The sequence below is a fragment of the Galleria mellonella genome, unplaced genomic scaffold (assembly GCF_026898425.1).
Source record: "Galleria mellonella isolate WM207_F2 unplaced genomic scaffold, CSIRO_AGI_GalMel_v1 utg63, whole genome shotgun sequence".
Classification (NCBI taxonomy): Eukaryota; Metazoa; Arthropoda; class Insecta; order Lepidoptera; family Pyralidae; genus Galleria; species Galleria mellonella.
Window position 1 is genome coordinate 9,010,242 of NW_026442130.1, and position 20,852 is coordinate 9,031,093.

At 32.1% G+C, this 20,852-nt stretch overlaps 1 protein-coding gene across 2 annotated transcripts in view; it reads left to right on the top strand.

Annotated features, from left to right (window-relative positions):
* LOC113521586 (membralin) overlaps window positions 1-20,852 on the top strand; it is a 114,334-nt gene that overhangs the window by 23,110 nt on the left and 70,372 nt on the right. For both annotated transcript variants that reach the window (XM_026907160.3, XM_026907161.3), the window contains exon 8: window positions 9,397-9,480. In XM_026907160.3, the coding sequence (XP_026762961.1) occupies window positions 9,397-9,480 (84 nt within the window). The remainder of the gene's footprint in view (window positions 1-9,396; window positions 9,481-20,852) is intronic.

Genomic DNA, 20,852 nt, shown 5'->3' on the forward strand with positions numbered 1-20,852 from the left:
TCTCATAGGTAGTTCATTGATCCCTTTACTAAAAAAAACATGGGGGCGAGAATCAATAAACTCTTTAAAGGTGGTTTGGACTGCCGCATCGGAGTTGAGTTTTTTTCATTGTAAGAAGTCCAAATTCCGAAAAAAATGGTAATCTGTTGGAGCAAGATCCGGGTAGTACGGTGGATGTCGCAGACATTCCAATTATAGCTCATCTAAGTTAGTGGTTGTTTGTTGTGTGGTGTGTGGGTCTTGCGTTGTCGTGAAGCAGCAATGGTTCAGAGGGATTGACCAATCTCGGTTGTTTAGCAGCTAGTTCTTCCTTTATGGTTTGCATTTGTTGACAATAGATATCTGCCGTAATCGTTTGGCCAGATTTTAGAAAACTGTAATGAACGACACCGGCGCTAGTCCACCACGACACTCACCAATAACTTTCTCTGAGTCAATTTTCGTTTAGGACAGGATTTGGCTGAGTCTCCAGAGTTCAGCCATTGCGACGAGCGCTTCCGATTATCATATAGTATCCACTTTTCATCATAAGTAATGATTAGATTTAAAATCCCTTCATTATTGTGTCGGTTGAGCAAAGTAACACAGCAGTCGACGCGTTTGCAAGTTCGATTTGCTCAATTCATGAGGTATCCATCGTTCAAGTTTTTTTTACTTTCCCGATTTGCTTAAAGTAGATTAATACAGTTTTATCACTTACCCCGAAGCCTGCAGCTATCTTTGCTTTGTGATGGATCCGCTTCTAGAATAGCCTTTAATTCTTCATTTTTCACTTTGGTCTCCGGTCGTCCACGGAGTTGGTTCTGATGGTCGAAATTTCCAGATGAAAATCCGTGCTTTCTTTTGCGACACCAGCGCCGTACACATTATTAATCCTTTGAGCTGTTTCTGCAGGACTGGTGCCTCGGTAGAACTCGTACTCGTAAATATACCGATATTTCATGTTTTCCATTGTGCGGTAATAAGCGACGCAAAAGAAAAAAATATGAGGAAAAAATAAATGATTGACTGTTTTCAAAACTCAAATGTACCAGCCAAATGAATTTATAAATTTGAATTTGAAATTCTTAACCCAAGAGGAGATATTTCAGATCAAACGACAAAACGCTAATTTTATATGTAAGAACCTAATATTTTCACAAATTACTAATAATTGTGACGTAGAATAAATACTACTAATAGTTGTGATATAGTTCATGTTGCGTTGGTACGTGGTAAGTTGTTGAAAACATATTTTTGTTGTTTGGAACATAATGATTTTTCAAGCGATATTGAAGAAGGAATTGCTTAATTTTTTTTCATTAACTTCCGCCAGCTGTAAACTGATTTGGGTATTTTTTTCCGCAATCAACACGATATAGGAAAGTTGTATTAGTCCTATATAATTTTACCACATAGTTTTATGATAGAACTTACTATTTATTTCATGTCAATACACATATTTATTTTTTCGTCACACAATAAACAATTTTTTTTTCGAAATTCCATGTTTCCTTTAAAAAAGTAGAATGTCAAATAATTAAAGTCACTACATATCAATTACATACATTGATCTACATTTTGGAAATTCTTGCTTATTATGGAGAATTAACGGTGCAGAACAAAGGGTTGATTCATTTACAGCTGTATTGGTTAGCAGCAAGTAGAACATAATAACTGGCATTGCCCAACGTATGCAGTTGCACAAAAGGACCGCACTATGCGGTATGCGACCGCCGGAACTCAGAGTTTCGTTCGGTTAATTGTATGGCCGAATTATATTTTTGATTGGGTAAACAAATTACTCTGATACTAACAGCATTCGTACCGTAATTGACTGTTTTGAGCGTATTCTTTGAATAATTTATAATATTTTTTCTGCTAATTCCGTAAAGGACTTGGCGTTAAGATTTAGTGTTAAATGTCAATTTAATTTATTCTGCTTTTCAATTTAAGAGTTTTATTGTCGTGGTAATTAATGGACATTTTTAAAAATGTATAATAGATAATAAAAATGTAACAAAACCTTTTACTAAACAAAAATAGTAAAATGCCTTCTGTGGGATCATACCAAAATTTATGGACATAATTGGACACGGAGAGTATTGCTAGTTGTGACTGAATGTTTTTTTAACAATCTGTCTGTTACATTTGAAGCTTAATGTAGTGAGCTTATAAATACGAGTATTAATTAACTAGGTAATTTAGATGAGATATCGGATTTCCGTCTCTATCGACTACTCAACTATAGCCAAATAGATTGCACCTGCTAATTGAAATGCGAGTACTTTGCATTGATTTGTCTTGTCGTAATATCGCTATAAATGGAAACCTCCCAATTTGTCTACCGCTCTCGCCAAGAAAAATGAGTTGTTGAACCCGGTGTGTCTTGTAGACAAAGATAGTTTTCGCCACGAACTTAGTATACCTATAAAAATATGCTCTTAACTATCCTAATGGAGCGATCAGATGCATTTGTCAATTATTGACGAGATATAGGTACGAGTATATCGATGCTTACGTTCGTGTTTCTTTAATTTCTCTAAAATGGAGGAAATGTCACTATCTGTCATCTACCTATTTCACCTCATTGGAATTTTGTGACTCTTTTTTTGAACTCTCTCTTATTTTGTCATCTTTTAGTTTATTTGTTTATTATAAAATATATATTTTATTATATTGAACAATATTATATTAAACTTCTTTACTAATATTATGTGAAAATGAGTTTGTTATCTATTAGTGCCTTAACTGTTTAACTAATCGCATTAAAATTTGATATACACATCTTGTATAGGATGGAGAAGGACATAAGCTACTTTTTATCCCGGTCACGAAGTTGCGGACAGAAGTTAGTTATTATATTATTATAATAACTAGCATTTTTTTAAGCATAATTATATAAGTAAAGGAAAGGTAGAAACACTTATTTACATGATTAGGTAAATAATTGTTCCTACCTTTAATTTTGTAAGGTTTTATTTCTTAAAAATAATAGCGATTTAAGTTGTTATAAAATTATTATGAGAACTATACGGCAGAAAATCCTATACATTACAAAAATAATTAGATATAAAATTAGTCGAGAATTATTGAAGATATCGTTTAATATAAACAAAAAAATACCGGGGTATTCAGAACGTTTGCCTTTTAAAGTGGCTTAAAAAGAACGTCGTTTTAAAAATATTTCTTATAATCCTTTTGCGACAAAAATTTGTAGCGATCGTTGGCAAGAGTCAATTTCTTATAAAATGCCTTCGAAAGTCGCCTATCTGACTCACTTACCTTAATTAATACTAAGAGGTTTCATAGAATATTGCAAGAAAAAAGGGTTGAACATTTGCATAATTAAATATCGGAATTAACTTACCGCTCCCAAAAAAAAAAAAGATAATTAAGTGTTCAACAAAGGAGTTTCAAGGTATTTTTTTTATAATTTTTTTCCAATCTTCGGGTATTTAGATGTTTGTAATTCTCAAAGCTTAAACATTTTTTTAGCCTCCTTTTGCTAATGGATGGAAAGGAAACAACCTTATTTAAAGATTATGCCGAGACAACAAATAATAAATTATCTGCTTTTAATGAGTGGCAATTTTCTTTATAAAAATAAACAAAGATATCAGAACGGGTTTAGAAAAGTGAAATATTTTAGTATATTCATTATGGTTTTGAATTGATATTTGTATACAAAATCCAGTGTTACAAGTATTTTATGGAAACCGAATTCTTTATATGTCTACTTATGGTTGTAAACACACCATAATGAACATAAATTATTTTAGAAATTTTTATAAATAATTCAAATGTATTTTTTATGAAAATGGCATCCACTGGAGTTAATAGTGACTAAGGCCTCATCGTTGTATATGAAGGCTTCTAAAGTAACATACCAAACAACAGTTTTTCGTTCCCTTCTAAAAATGTAGTAGGTAACAATTTACAAATGATGTAAACATAAATTTGAAAAATCAGAGAAATAGAGCTCGAGCTTGTGACAGTCAGATCGAGTTACGCGTTCAACTAACTGTCCTCGGTAAGTATGGTAGAAAAATAATGTGACGTGACAAAGTCAATACCCGACTGTTTAATATATAAAACCAAATATTCTTTTTAAGTTTTTGACGAATTATGTCAGTATTAATTATCAGTTGTTATATGTATGTATATTATATATGCATACATGCATATATGCATACTGGTTCATGACTTAGTCTGTGTGGTGAATTTTGTCATTACACCAAATTTCATTAAAAACCATTCCAAATTTCGCGTTATATGTGTACAAACACATACTAATTACACACTTAAAGAACTACCCGATTAATATTTTAGAGTTGCTTGAGCGATTTACTTTCCTGACATTAATATAATTTTATCTTAATTTTTACGTCTCTCAGTCATTTTATTTGAATTTCATTTGCAATGCATTTATTATTTATAATGAACGTTCCTTGATGGTATTCGTTACATGCATATATATGTAACATGTAGTAAATGTCGCTTAGTATCGATATTTCAAACGGAGTTACTTTGGTTAGATTGCACGGCTTCACTGCGCTTCGGCGGGCAAATTGCTTCGCAAGCTCACAACGAGCCCTGATAAACTTACAACTGCCGGTTTCAACATGGCACATTTGCATCTATATATTGCATACAAATCATCAATGTATGACTATATGTATATTAAACACATTGCCTTACCTACATTTAAAGTTTATTTTTTATATTATTTTACATTCCAACTAGTTTTAACTAAGCAGAACTTGTACTATGCGTACTCAAATATGAACTGACAGACATACACAAATAATTATCAGACTAATAGAAACAAATATTTTCATGTTTTTTTTTTTGTGTTGTAAGAGGTATTTTAACTATTAATAAATTACCTATCATATCCGGGGTGCTATTGACGGGGTGGTATTATCTGATCTTTATGGATCTTTTTATTTAATTTATGATGGTATTGAACTTATCATCAGTTATTTTCAGAGAAAGAGTTTCTCAAAATTTAAGGCACCAGCACATTATTGACACGATTTTTTTTAGTTTAAAACTTCGTTTTGATTTTCTACATATATGTCTGTTAATAAAGTTTGTATGTAACACCTTATTAATATTAATAATGTGTACTAAACATAGGTATTTTAAACACAAATAAAAATAGACAAAATTATTTCTTTGAAGTGATTTCTAATAACAAAGTTGATTTTCTTGCAGATAATATTTAAGCTCGCGTAGGTTTCGAAAATCCTTTAAGTATCTAATTTGCAGATTTTTCGTTGTATAAGGCGATTTACGAAGTAATTCGTCCAATTATTTCGCTCTCAAATTGAGTGTAATTTTCCATAGCAATGGGGTATTACGGGGTATCAGGCGAGAAGGAAAATAAGCAGATAATAATGATGTGATGACGTCAATAAAGTCTGGAGTTCTATCGTCCCGTCCGTTGTTTGACTCCCATTCGGAGAAAACCTGTTAGGTTTTTGCTGTATAAGGTATAAGTAATATTATATATGACCTCTTAAAAATAAAAAATAAACTGTAAAACACCCATTGTTGTCTCAGCCATTCATAATAATGATATAATAAAAAATGTTTGTTATATTTTTTAAAACACTGTGTAACTGAAGCATGTCGTGGGAAGTCTAGACTAAGCTATCGTTATCAGATAGATTCTGTTCCTTCTATATGTCGGAGAGATGTGATTAATTTCAAGTTAAATTGAAAACATGAACAAATACCGAGTCTTCTGCTTTCAAGCTGGTTCTGGAATGAAATAAAAGAAGAATGTATGTATGGACATAGGCTTTTAATAATCAGTTATTTTTATGTTATTGATACTGGTGATTATTGGTATTCGAGGAATTTTAAATTCATCTTTACAAAAAAAAAATCAAATGTATGACTTCCACAGATATTTTATATCTAAAAAACTTGTGGAAGGTAGTACAAGTGTTTTCTCACTTATATAAAGATTTTTTTTTCATTCACACCAATCTCTGATTTGTATATAACTCGGCAATGAGATTTTAATGTACATAAGTTCTTAAAATAGTAATTATTAAATAATATTTGATTTTATATAGATTTTTAATATTAAGCGTAAAATTTTAAAAGTTCAGCTAAAATGTTGGCCGAGAAGGTTAAATCTATAAAAGAAAAACTAGTTTTAGTAGGATGCTAACATATAATTTTTATCGTACCTCAGTTGCTAGTGCTGTAAAAGCAGCTTACGTCATGTTAGGGATTCGAAGGTAACTTGAAATTCTGACATTAGTAATAAGATTTAACCTAAAAGATATTTAGTGTGTACCTCTATATGTTTACAACAGGTCCCATACGGAGTAGGCAGAGTTAATGACTTTATACGTCTCAAACATTTTAGCTTAGCCGTTTTCAAAAGCTCTTTGATTTCTTCTTTAGACAATATACAATCTATATAATCATTTAGATTAGTTTTTTTTTTCCGAGTACTTCTATATTGTACTAAACACACACACACACACACACACACACACACACACACACACACACACACACACACACACACACACACATACACACACACACACACACACACACACACACACAGAATATAGGCTAATATAAAATGACTTTAGGTCTTCAAATATATTATCAGAATTGTCTTCATATCTCTCTATGTAGTAATTTACAATTAAAGATTGGAATACACTAATTGTATTATTATGGTACCCGGTATTATGGCGAGGTAATACTTAAAATATTTTTTAACTAAATTGGTTAGTGAAACAAAACACTTCGAGCTCATTTTTCCTATTACATCTCCTATTTCTACCTAATTAAGGTAAGCAGCTGTAGGCATCTACTCTCCGCCTTGAAACAAGGAGTGGATCCTCGTTTCAAGTACGGTTTAATAAACTACGCCCACCGTTATATAAAATCAAGTATCAAGCTATTGAAAGTGATTTGTTCAACATTCGTGTAATACCTTCGCTATTTTCATGAAATGGAACTATTACAAATGTCAATGATCGTGTACTAGTTTTATAGGAATGTACTATAATGTATATATGGAGATAGTTGCAGGAGAATCGGTATTGTGCAATTTTTAATATCAGCGCACGCTTTTGCTACCAATACTTCATGGTAATATGATTCCGGGACGCAGTAAATCGTAGAAAGTGCGAACCGGGAACGGGGGAAGTGGCGGCGAAATTAATTTCACATGATGAACGATGAATGATGACGATACAATTTATAATTTTTCACTTAAAATATAAAACTTTGTCTGTATAAAATATTCTCTGTTGTTGAAATAACTACAAATATAAAAAATAATATGTTTCCATGTAAGACACGCGACAAGATCATAAGAACTGTTATTGTTTGTTTATGGCCCATATTTATGTCGTCATGTAACCTAGTACTCCCACAATTAAGGCAAATTTAACGATATCCCATTTATTAAAACCCATCACGTCATTTAGGCTATACATTCCGCTAAAGATTATACAAAACATCATACATAGGAACATACTTCATTCTATGTATATACTTACGTCGATGTGGCCAAAAATGGTTTTACAACATTTTATAGGTTTTGATCATTGATATAGAAAAACACAAGATACATATTCTCAGACAAAAGTAAATAAATCAAATTACACTTAAAACTGTAACGAATTTAAATTAAAAAATAGTTATCATAGGACAAAGCTTGAGTGAAATCGAATATTTATCGCAAATAACGAGTGTAGACTTAAAAATAGTAGATTATTTCTGCATGTTTCACAATAAACGTCACTTATGTATGGTTAGAAATGACTGTAAAATTTTATTGAAGGCGATTAATTTTTAATAACGCTTTTTAAAATGATTGTAGTTCTAGGTTTAGTTTGTATATGAATGATTTTTATACATTTTGCGCTACATCAACTTTTATATTCAGTTAGGTGACATCAAAGATGCGAAAAATGAGGACACCTATATTCGATACGATATGTGTACATACTGAGATTATCCTACGTTAAGCAAACAAGCGTCCACAAAGCCTCGGCGAACTGAGAGCACACGGGAACTATGTTAACGAAAAGACGATAAAACCTTTATCTTATTACCCATATATTCTCACTGAAACTGAAGCGGGTTAGTCTATCCTGTTTGGTTGGTTTTGGGTTTTTCGCGGGTCAGTTGTAAGTAGATATTGAACTTTATAGAAAAGTATGCTTCATTTTTGTCGCTATATCGTCACTAATTCTGAAACGATTTAAAATATCGCTTTGTTTAGAGTAAAATCTACTTGTAGATACACGTTTATGCCCTGTAAATTCAAGTAAATTGAAATATTATATGTCTATAAAGCATTTATTTATTACTCGGTGCATTTTCGTTTTAAAATAAGAGCAGTGAGACTACTAATTAATATTACTTTTATATAGCTATTCATCGTGGCTAGTGTCTTTTGTCACTTTATTTTAAATTATCAAGTTAACTTTCGACAAAGACTGGAAAGAACTACATTAGTAACTAAAATAGATCAATGAATGAGGTGGCAGTAATTTAGGAATACAGGGTGGTGACACGCTCTAACGAAAAGTGATCAATTCTGAAACTGAACTTCCGCATACACGCCACAGTAGATAAAACGTATATTTTTAAAGGTTTCCGTTGTCTGCTCGTAAAGAATGATCCGCCGTCTCGAGCGACACCATTACTTCTCGTGGCACATGAAAAATTCATACCGCAGCCGTTTGATCGCGTTAACGTGCTGTGTCGCCGCGCGCGCAGCCTCCAGGGGCCGGTATAAGAGCGGCTTATGGCTAGAGATGAACATAAATGGAAAGCATCTCAATACTGTGGTTGTCAATATAAGCGCACAAGCATTTTTTTTTAAATTGACAGATTTATAAAAAACCCAGCCTGTGTTCTTAATTTGGTTTGAATGCTATTATTAGTTTACGTTAGTAGGGTATTAGTGATGTTAATTGTTTTGTTTAATCAATATTATTTACTGTCAAGCCATCTGTACCGTATCGCATGTTAAAGCTACTCAATTCTCTTTTATATATAGGTTTAGAGATATCAATAAACGACACAAAAAGTACATAACACAAAGTTGTATGCTTTTTGCAAAAATAATGTTGGTGTTGTAACAAAGCTGAGTATATTGATAGGTCAGTCCCAGAAAGAGTTTAAGTGAAACTTTTTTAAACACACTTTTCATAAAAAAAATTAACTACGTTTATAAATTTTAAGCTCGTTGTTCTCGTCTCTACTAATGGTGTATCACGCTGCACTGTTTTTTGCATATTTATTATAACAATTATCTTAAATCCGTTTGATAGACATGATCAATATTGTCCAGGGAGATATTTCCGTAAACTAGTGCAATTATACGCGAAGAATTAGCACTAATTGGTTTTATTGTTTCAGTCGATTTGCTACAAATGCTCGAGTTCAACGTAACAGTTTCATTCCCCGCTGCGCCGCTACTTACTGTTATATTGGCACTTGTCGGTAAGTATTTTTTGATATACTAATAATGTGTTATGTATCTTTACGTAATAATAACATCATTATTTACCAAAAAATATATTCCCGTTATTATAACTAAATAAAAAAAAAAAGGTTTAAATACGTCCATTCGCGCGATCGGTTTTCCCCCATATGATGTTAAGGTTTTTAATTCTATGGACTATAAAAACTTTGTAACGTGTTTCAGAGTGACTAATTTTCAATATAAGCAGGTTCTTAATTCGATTGTATTTTTTTAAGTATTTTACTCTCTGACTACGTCAGTTGTAAAGGAATTTGGAAATATCTTTCAGTCGGATTGTTTAAAATTATTTTTCTATTGAATATTTGATAAGATCGCGCTTTTGTGATGAGTGTGAATGCGCGCGCGCGCGCCTTTATACGTGTCTGTGAGAGCTTGTGTTGGCATTGAACATAAAAACTTTTAAATTAAACAAAATAAATTTATTGAGAACCTTTGTTTTTTGTATAATATGTATGTTTCATGAAATATAATAATAATTGTTAATAATCAAGAAATCATAATGGAACCCACCTTCACCTATTTCCTTTACATTATCGCCAATATCTCGTCGCCGTATCCTGTGTCGTGAGTGCGTTACACCCGTCCCATTCGGCTATTTTTCGTTTGGCGTCTTCATGGTAACGTTAGTAGGTCGGTCGATTCAACAAGTCGGGCGCGGCGCCTGTTGCGCGGGGCGGGGCGCCTGTTGCGCCTCGCAGACGCCGCCGCCGCCCACTCCAGTAACGCCCGTGTTGCCCATGTTACTTCTGACCTGGCGACTTATTATGAGCGCTTAAAACTTCACGCTCTTTCTATAAAAATAAAACGCAGTCTACCTAAACAGTGTTTAACAAAATATTAAGTGATTAAACATTGCTTAATCGGTGTAATAAGTTTTTTGTAAATTTATATGCCTAAATCTATAGATTATTATAGTAAATTTATTTTATTTTATTACTTTAAGTACATATATATATATCTAAAGAAAATAAATGTAGTAAGATCGTCACAGATTTATTTACTATTTTACAATAATTATGATTAAATTGAACTGTCCTGCAAATTGCCGCTAAAACATAGGCTAACCAGAGGGTGGCTTTGTACAAAAGTTGTCTGCTTGGGTACCTCTGTCCCATTCGTGTTTCTGGCGTGAAACAGTTGTATTTGCATGATTGTATTTCGGTTTGAAGGGTAATATAATAGTTTGAATGGTAAAATAATAAGGGTGATATAGGCGATATGGTAATGAAATTACAAGGTACGGAGGCATAACACAGTCCTCAAGAATGGCAACGCATGAGTGGTATTATGAGCGACACATTATAGTTCCACTCGTGTTAGTGCCGAAGATTTCGTTGTTTGTTCTGTTGTCAAACAACGAAATTTTTCATTAACACTTTGTTTGCTGTATAATCATGTTTTTTTTATATTACTATAGTGGCAATCAAGCATATCGGTCGTATGATGGTAAAGGGGTTACCGGAGCCTATGCACACTTGTATTGCCAGGGATGTCACGTGCGCATTGCTGACCTTTAAGAAACCATATTACGCCCTTTTTGAATAACTCCATGCTGTAGTCTCTAGGGAAAACCTTTGAAATAGCTGTGTAGAGCTATTTATTACATAGTAATTGTTAATTAATTATTTATAAGTCACATACTTGTATTACGAGTATATATTTATATTATTATATGTATCACATCTCCCATATTTAGAACTAACAAAATTTTTCATCGTGCCTCCCACCAAATTGTTTATAATTACTCCTCTCCATCCTAAGCTTGCCCGGAAGAGATCGCTCTTAGCGATAAGGTCGCCCATTGTTTTCTCATTGTGATTATTTCTTGTAATTATTTATATTTATAATAAGTTTATTATTGTAATCTTATGGAGGAAACAAAGAGTATCTATCTACCTATCTTTTTTATATTTTAACATTAGTTTTAGGGACTGGCGCTTCAGAACCAGCCCTTTTATCGAGTTCTTAGTAAAACCTACAAGATGTTTGTATTCTATCACTAACGATTTGTATTTCATTTCCGATAACATCTAGTATCGTCTACAAATAAGCATACGACAGTCTACTAGCGCTACTAGATATTTATTACATATTATGTAAATTGTAGCAATTTGTTTTTAAGAATATTTTATATCTTTCCGATTATTAATATTGTTCATTTAGGTGGGATGTAAGATTTATTGTTATTTTAAGTTCCATAAAAATTAGATACATGTGCATGTATTTTTTAAGCAGATATGTATCTGCATAAAAAATTGTTGTGGCAATATTACTTTTTTGTATATAAAAACACATGTATAGTGATACACTCACGTTTCTTTGTGTAGTGCTGATTATTATTGAATACTTGTGCTTACTTCCGCTTTTCCATGGAAGATGCTACGAACCATGATAAGTTTCTTGTTTAGAACATTTATTTTTACGGTTCCGTATAGCAAGCCAAAAAGATTTTAAAATAATTCACAAATAACATGTCACTCAATCATATTGATACTACATTAAACCTTATATCATTGATCATTGAACAACTGAAACTGTACGTTTAGAAATATGACTTTTTGGCAAGGAAAATAAGAAAAATAATAATAATAGATTACTATTATTATGATTTTCGGGGAAATCATGCTAATGCATATGAGCACTTAGAAGCGATTTCCCGAAATTTCCACGAGAACTGGAAATAATGGAATTCGTAGGATACGAGGCTGTGGGAAACAGTTCGTAATTTAAGTGACATTAAGGGGAAGCCATACCACAATAGAAAGACGATAAACAAAATGATTTTATTTTATTGTTAAGCAGACGAATATGATAATATTCTTCATGGAATCACTGATGTTAGTGAAGATGTCGGCGGAGTAATTTTTGTTATTCAACTCTGGGCGTTCTTGTAAGTAACTCCAGAACCATTCATTCAATATAAACAATCGGCTTCTGTTTTACTCGGTAAACAAAACAAAAGCAAGAGGTAAAAGGCGAGCTCTTAGCTACTAACAAAGGGATCGAGTTGTGAAATTAGCAAATTATTACTGGGATTGGATTTCTGCCAATTCTCTGGCGGTGAATATTGGTTGAAAATTTTAAAGGTAAAATTAACGTAACTCCTTTCATTATTTATTTCTATCTAGTTAGGTTTGTACCTAGATTTAGGTGGTTGTAAGAAACTTCCTCTGCCTATAGGCTGATTTACAACATAATTTTCCCAACAAGATTTCCTAACATTAAAACTCCAATGAACAGTATATTCAAAGTTAAATACATTAATTAACATTTGTTATCCGTCATATTTAGACTCTGCGCTACTGTGAAAGCCTTTAGAATTGAAACAAATTTTTTAATAACTAAATATTAAATATATAGGAAGAATGTTTTATGTTTGCCAGATATAGGGATCGGTTGCCAGAAATTCCGCAATGTTTTAAAAATATCTAAAATATTGTCTACTGTACTCTACATATAATTTTTATTTCTATATTATAAAAGCGAGTGATAATTTCAGCAGCAGCAGTATTGTATTGTATGTATATGGGTACTAAAAAATTCTTAATTATAGACAAAAACAACGTGTAATAAAAATGCAGAAATCCAGCATCTTTACCGTAGGATGTAATCATCATCATTCTATCAGTCGTTAACTGTTCACTGCTGAACATACGCCTCCTCCGTCAAGAGGGGTTTTACCAGTAGGTAGTTGCCGCGCTTGGTAGGCGAGTTGGCAACCGCAGTGAGCCTTCGATGATGTTTTAAGAGGGGCGGTGCTGCTCATTACTCGACCATTTTATTCAACTAAATTGAGATAATGACAGTGACCCAGATAATTATATTTAGATTTGCCAGACTTTAAAAATCTGCTTTATTTTTGTCACTAGGGCAAAATAACTTATAATCAAAACTTTTTGTATCTAAGTATACGTACATCTCACTGTTTGAATATTAAAAATATAAATAATATAAAAATAATTTAAATAAATTAATTTAAAATGTTTCCTATATATTCAATTATAACGAATAGTATTATTGGGTTGCTAGGTTTTATTTATTTATAATAAATAATAACAAATTCTCAAAGCTTTGTCTCTTACTTAGTATGCTTTGTAAATTTCTGAAATTAGAATCTGGTTGTGATTCCATGGAAAGTTGAATGTCTATCTAGCAGAAAAGTATTGGAAAATAATAAAATTTGACAAAGGAAACAGAAATAGCAATATTGTTTCATTACGATGCACAATGTCAAATAATATTCTCTCAAAGGTTTTATTAGATGAAGACTAATTTTGTATAAAATTATTTTAGATTGAAACACAGAACGAATGAATGAAGTTCGCGAATTGACAGGCTTTGTGTTTTATGTTTGTAATGTCGGAGTCTTTATCGCGGCCTCATTTTTCTTTACAAATTATTATTTTTTTTTTATTTGCTCGTAGTCCGCGGCGTAACTCGGATGAATAAGGATTAATCTAAGATATAGACCATATAGATGTATGTATAAGTGTACCACAACAAATTTATTTAGTCGTTTATAAATTTATGATTAAGTTTTACTTAATCTATGAAGTTTTAAATATTTTTAAATAAACTTTTACATTTATACTCGTATATTAATAAAGTAGTAATTGTACGCAAGTTGAAAGTAATATTACATTCATCATATCATATCAGCCTTTAACTTAGAACCTTTTGTCAGTAGTTGCCACGCTTGACAGGCGGATTGGCAACCGCCGTCAGGCTTTAGAGATGTTTTAAAAGGGACGCTGTTGCCCATCCCTGCCCTCCTTTGGTTGACTGTTATGACACCCATGGGAAAGGAAGTGGTGGCCTATTCTATGCCGAGACCATACGGTCAAATATTACATTATTTACTTATAAATAAACTTTATTACTACTTTACAATCGGAACAAACATACGGTATCATGATACTGAACATAGTATTGGTCGAGTACATTTTACCACTAAACTTTGTTTTGCCCACAACATAACTAGCATGATTTATAACCAGAGAATTCATCTAGTTTCTGTACACTAGTACAAATTGCAGTTCGTCTGACTCAATTATTGTTACGAGCCAGCACAGAAATTCTAATCTTGAAGTTGAGCACGTGTGTGCCCGCATTGCATATCGTCTGATTAATATCGCTGTGGTACCGCCGTCGTACAGATTCAGGCAACTTTCAAAACCAACCGCATATTGTTGTACATCTACCGTGCTGGCTTACATAACTACATGTTCGTAGCGACCCGTGATTGTGTGACCTTTGTCTTTGAGTTGCCGCGTTCTGCAACTGAGCTTCGTATTTATCGAACGTGTTGTGCTTAAGTTTTTATTGCTTCTTGTCATATATTTGACTATATGTATATTAAATGATTAATAAATGAAAAGTATATATAATGAAGTAATTTTGGATTAATAGCTTAATTTACTATCCAAGATAAAAACGCCTAACGGACAACCATACATGGAGAAGCATGGCTCAATATCAACATTCACAGAGCAAAGTATCAAATCAAAAAGTATCAAGATGACTACTGATAGGGTAGTTAATAAATGTGTGCTTACGAGTATTAATTGATTTAGTGTAACTGCATTTGCGTTCTTCCAAGAGAGCACCTCATACCATCTAGTCTTTCTTTAGTAATAAGACCTAACATACGTAGATGGATAGATATAATAGATATAATAACATAATTTTTCCTATCAGCAAAATCTTGATGTGGATTAAAGTCTATTTAATTTAAAGTCTCGCGAAAGTGCTTGCTCTCTTCACTCATTCATTTCGGGAGGCTTACGTAATTTCAGTCTACTCTACCGATGCTATCGTACGTTGTTCTTTCTTAACTTGGAAACCACTGGCATCAAGTTCAATAGATGAAACAGCTGTTTTTTTTATATTTGATAACGGGTCTAGTACTATTTTTTATTTGGCTTGAATACCAATCTATGAATTATTAGATAGACAGTTTTATGAGTGAGTATTTGTGGTGTAGCTTATACCGTTAAGATGATGGTACAAGGCTAACCATAACATTTTATAATTTAAGATTTTGCTCCGCAAAACTTCAATTATCACAGAAATACTATCGGAACGAGAGTAAACTAGCGCATTACTGCTATTGAACTGCTGCTGTATTTCAGTTGAATTTTCTAATTGTCATTATATAATTTGAGTGCAATAAAATAAATGAACTGAATAAATGGCATAGAGAATAATCAATATCAGTTGAAAATTGATAAGGATATTCTATAACATAAATATAAATAGGGGCAAATTGAGTACCGAACGTCTGAAAAGGAATGAAAGTCTACTCCAGCTTTGGTAACAATTTTTTTTTATCATTTTATTGATAATGCTTAATATGCCTCATAATGCCTATTTACTTGGCAAATGATCTAAAAAATACCCAGCTGTTATAATAAATATTACGACTATAACAGTTGGGTAATTTTTTTTTTTTAAAAGAAACAACTTTGTTGTTTCTATTAAACTTAACATCTATGTCGTAATTCCTGAAAAATGTCTACCGAAGAGATTCTTTTTCAATCCGTTCTCGACAGCGGAGAGGTTCGGCATATTTAATAAGCTCTATTATCTACGTCTCTGTCTCGGGACTCAGACGTTTCAATTATACCAGCGAAGATTTCGAACTTCTTAGACCCAATCTTACGATAACATCACGTTTTGATACTTACACGCTCATTGGAACTTTATTACAGTCTTAGAAATAAATTCCCGTAATTACTTTGGTATCAATTATGAATATTTATTAGTAACCGTTTTAGCGGCTTGAAAAGTCACTGTCGTCTGAATGAAATATACCGATGTCACGTACTACATAGTTTTTCGTGAGCACTATAGTGACGTAACTCGGATGAGCCTATTTCAGTTGCGCCTATGTTTTTGTTTGCTCGAGCATCGCATCACGTTTTCCGCGAGCACGTACATTCACGCCCCGCGCTGAATACTAATGGACGGCAGTGGATAGGCGCCGCTCAGGTCTCGCGTCCGAAAATTGGATTCTCATCCTATATACTGCAAGCTGTATTAACGTCAGGCCGAACGAAACAATGCCCAATCAAATGGAGTGCGCTAGCCTAGTGAATTCGGCTATAACGTGCTAGTATTTATACAAAATTTGATTTAACTTTAAATTTAGATATCAAGATGTTGTGTTAAATGTTCAAAAATTTCCTAAAACTATTAGCAAAATTTTCTCATTGCATACTATTCCTAATTGATTAGGTACTGATTGCTTGAATGTAAAATTTCTTGTCTTTCAGAATAAAGATAAATGAAGATATGTGTGATAAAAATGCAATAACAATATTAATATTTATTTTGGTTATATCGAATGCGTTGTTGTTTGTTTCGATTGTTTTTTAAATATTTGGGCTACTTTTGTCAAAACATTTGTAAGTGAGACATTCTGTCTGAATAATTGTAATTTTAGTTTTATATTGAAATATTTTCCATTGTATACCAGAAGGAGACGAAATTGTGTGTGTGTGGATATATAGATGTTTTCAAATTATGTAAAAATATTACTGCCTACAGTTACACATTTTTGTTATCAAACGCATAGTGATAGTTGTACAAATTGTAGATACTGTATAATTAGATATATTGGATGCACGTGACCAATTATAATCTGTTTGGAGGTATAATCCCTGTGTAGCGGCGCGAGGCATGAATCAACTGTGTTTATGCGATGCACCGCATTGTTCGAACTGTGGATCAGGCCAGCTCAATATTGTTAATTTTTATTTCTGTATCTGAAACACTTTTATTTATATATCGAGAATGCGTCATATTAAATATTTACTCACTTGTCAATGAAATAACTCAGGCATTATATTAATTAAAATTTTTTATTTCAAATATTATTTATATATATTAAAATATGTAAGTAAAATATCCATATCTCACGTGTTGGTTTATTATCATGATTAGATTTATTTGTGCGATATAATGTATTTTATGTCATCATTATAACATTTTATTAATCTGCCGTATAAGTTATATCTGGTAAATTATTTACAAGTTATATCTGGTATATTATTTACAAGGTATTATTACCACTTGGTAAATGGTATGGTAAATATTATTATTATTTATACAATAAAAGTTCAATTGTATAATTTAAAAAAGTAAATGCCAATGTATTTGTCAGTTTTACTAAAAATATAGGTCTTGTCAAAAAAATTTAATATTAAAAAACTTCAGGTTTTTACTTCATAATAGTATGGCTGTCAACTACAGAACATCAAATCATTTATCGTAAAACGCTTGTGAACAGTGGAATTTAATCCTTGTCGCTAATGTAGTTAAGTATCGGCTATCGGTTATTAATTTCCGAAATGTTTGTCGTCCGCTTTGGAGCTCTTAAGCTCGGCCCGGACAACAATAGAAGCCCGTGGATTACTGCCCCCCTTAGGTTCTACCTATAGACAAGGATTTAATTTGCCATATCCATAAATACAATAGCTTCGTTTGCGTCTTCACACTACCCACATTCATTGCAATGGAGATGGGTTAACGCTTTTAGTATGATTCAATTTTGTAATTCGCTAGCTAATATAAATATGTCTGTCTAAAATATATCTATATTAATGAGTGCAGTAACCTCATAGTTACTGACTTTTTGTTGTACAAAAGTATCTTATCTATATATATCTTACCTTATTATAATATCTTTTGCTACCCAATCTTTTTTTCGAAAGGAATGGACATTGCGTATTCTTAACATGCTGATTGGATGATTAGGTATAGGATTATACTTCAAGTTTTTTTTACCTCTTACGACATACTGAAAATGAAATGGAGTGATGAGGTGAATAATTGTATTCTTACTCTGTTACCACACTTGTATATTTGCTGTCCATTGATTACGAGTATGTACTTGGTAATTACATGAGTGCAGTTAGAAGTGCTATTACTTAGAAAATTTTCGTGCGAATTTAGTCTTAATTAAATATTATTAGTTTTTCAACGATTTCTTAAATTATTATATCAGTACTTATTACGATGTCATAAAAAAAAATTTCATTAAATTGAATAGAAATTCCACAGTGAACATGATTCAATTTATACAAGTCTATTCAGTAGGTATGTAATATTCGTTTTAATTTTTCAAATTAGCTGTGCTTTTGAACATATTTTGTGTTGGAACGAAAATTAATTAAATAAACCTTAGACAATGTGAAGTTAATTGAAATGAGTATGAATTGTTTGGATGTTTTATTTTTATTTTGTTTCTTTAAAAATATTTTTTTATTACAATCTTTGTATATAGGGTCTTTTGGAAGAATGTCTAGTAAAGTTTTATATTACGCGTGTACCTCATTTTTGTAAAGGTGTAGTGAGACTAAGAGAACTAATAGCATTGTACAGGGAACCAGCGGGGTGTCTATGGTGCAATCGAATCAGTGTCAAATCGTAACTGAATAAGAATTAAAAATAAGATAACGTTCGTTTGATGTCTATGCGTTTTGATTACGATTTAATCATGATTTGATTGTGTCAAAAAAGTAACCCTGCAGGTAGTAAAAAAGTGGTTTGCCCTGACTTCTTTCTAGAGTATATAGTATACTTTATCCAAATCGTCAACCTTGGTGATGTAGCTATTATATATATTGCCTCTCCTATCCTCTCACAAAACAAAATTCATTACTTTGAATGTTTTCAAGTTATGATGTGTATGCATTTATAGAAAAAAAGTCTAAGCATATATAGAAAACGTAAAAATGATTTTTCTAGTAATCAACTAGGATTTGATAGAATTTTAGATTCCACCAAATGCTAATAATCAATAATCATCATCTAAATATGTCTGTCACTTGTCTAGTATCTATAGTATAACTTTTGCTAAGTTCAGGCAGTTTTAGTACTAGATAGTGCCGTATATTATTCAAATTTATTTATTATTTTAATTTGTCCGGTTTTAAGTATTGTCACTATGTACCAGACAGCATAGGTTCATACTGCGGCTAATTACCATTAAACTAACCAGTCGGATAGGCTTCGGCGGTCTCGTGAAACAATAGCATGGGCTCGGGTACCATGACAGTGCGGCCACACGAGACGCGATGACGTCGCATTAAAATGAAATCCATACGGATGATTGATGAGGGCTGCAAACACCGCTCCCGGCTCATTCAATTTACTGTCATCACGTACAGAGTGCAGTTTTATTATAAGCTTCAGGAATTTTTCGGCGTACGTACCTAGTGGATAGTTGTAATGATTTGGAACAAAAGTACAAAATATCTACACCACATACTCTCTTCCTTGTTATCGTTGTAGATTTTCTGAAAAAAAAAGAGCATTTAATGGATGTAGCACCAGGACAGTTGTTTTTATTAAGTCTGTAGTAAATGTATTGTATAATCTGAAACAAACGAAAAATATTTATATGACAAAATATAGATTGATATCTAAGTATATTTATTTATATGCTTTCATACGTTCATTTATAAAATAGATATTAGGTTATAACAAAAATGTTGTACATTGGTGGACTCCCTTAAAGATATTTCTTCCAGTCAAGAAAGCAGAAAGTATCTATAGGGTTTGTATACAAAGTTTAATATATTTGTATACTTAATAATACTCTTTTTTTTTTCGTTCTCATGAGACTTCTGAAAAATCTTTAGCGAATCTTTTTACCTTCTTTAAGAATGTGGATACCAATTAACAAGGACCTCTATTATTTACGTTGCGTCTATGTTGTTTATATGGCTGGTTCATTGTTACTTAATTTTTCCTAAATTTCGAGCTGTCGGTCGCATATTTTAATTCACCATAGACACTATAACTGGATAATAATATAATCGAAACATGTCTACAATTTTGAAGTTTTGAACACGTGTATTTGTAGCTGTTATATCTAATATTAGTTCAGAAAATTGCCCCGGCATGCCATTTACTCTATGATGTGTGCTATTATTTAGAACCAGTTTAGTGCTCTTGAGGCCTAGTTTCCAGTTAGTGTCATTTATATCGACGTGTGACATGAGTCGTCAAAGTAATCCAAACATGTTTTCGAAAAAGTAGAAATATGTATATTGTGTGATAAAATAGCATGTTATCATTCATATGATATTAATTTGAGAACTAACTTTCTTTGTCTAGGACAGTTACTAATTAAATCCCTTACTTACTTCATATGTATTGTCCTTAATATACTACAATTTAATAAAATTAATTTTGATATGAATTCTTGTGAATTTATACCCTTCCACTTTTAAAATCTAACGTTTTTGGATAATATTTAAATTAAATTTGTAAAAATTAAAAAATCTGACTTAACAATGTACTTCTGATTAATCCATCTCAG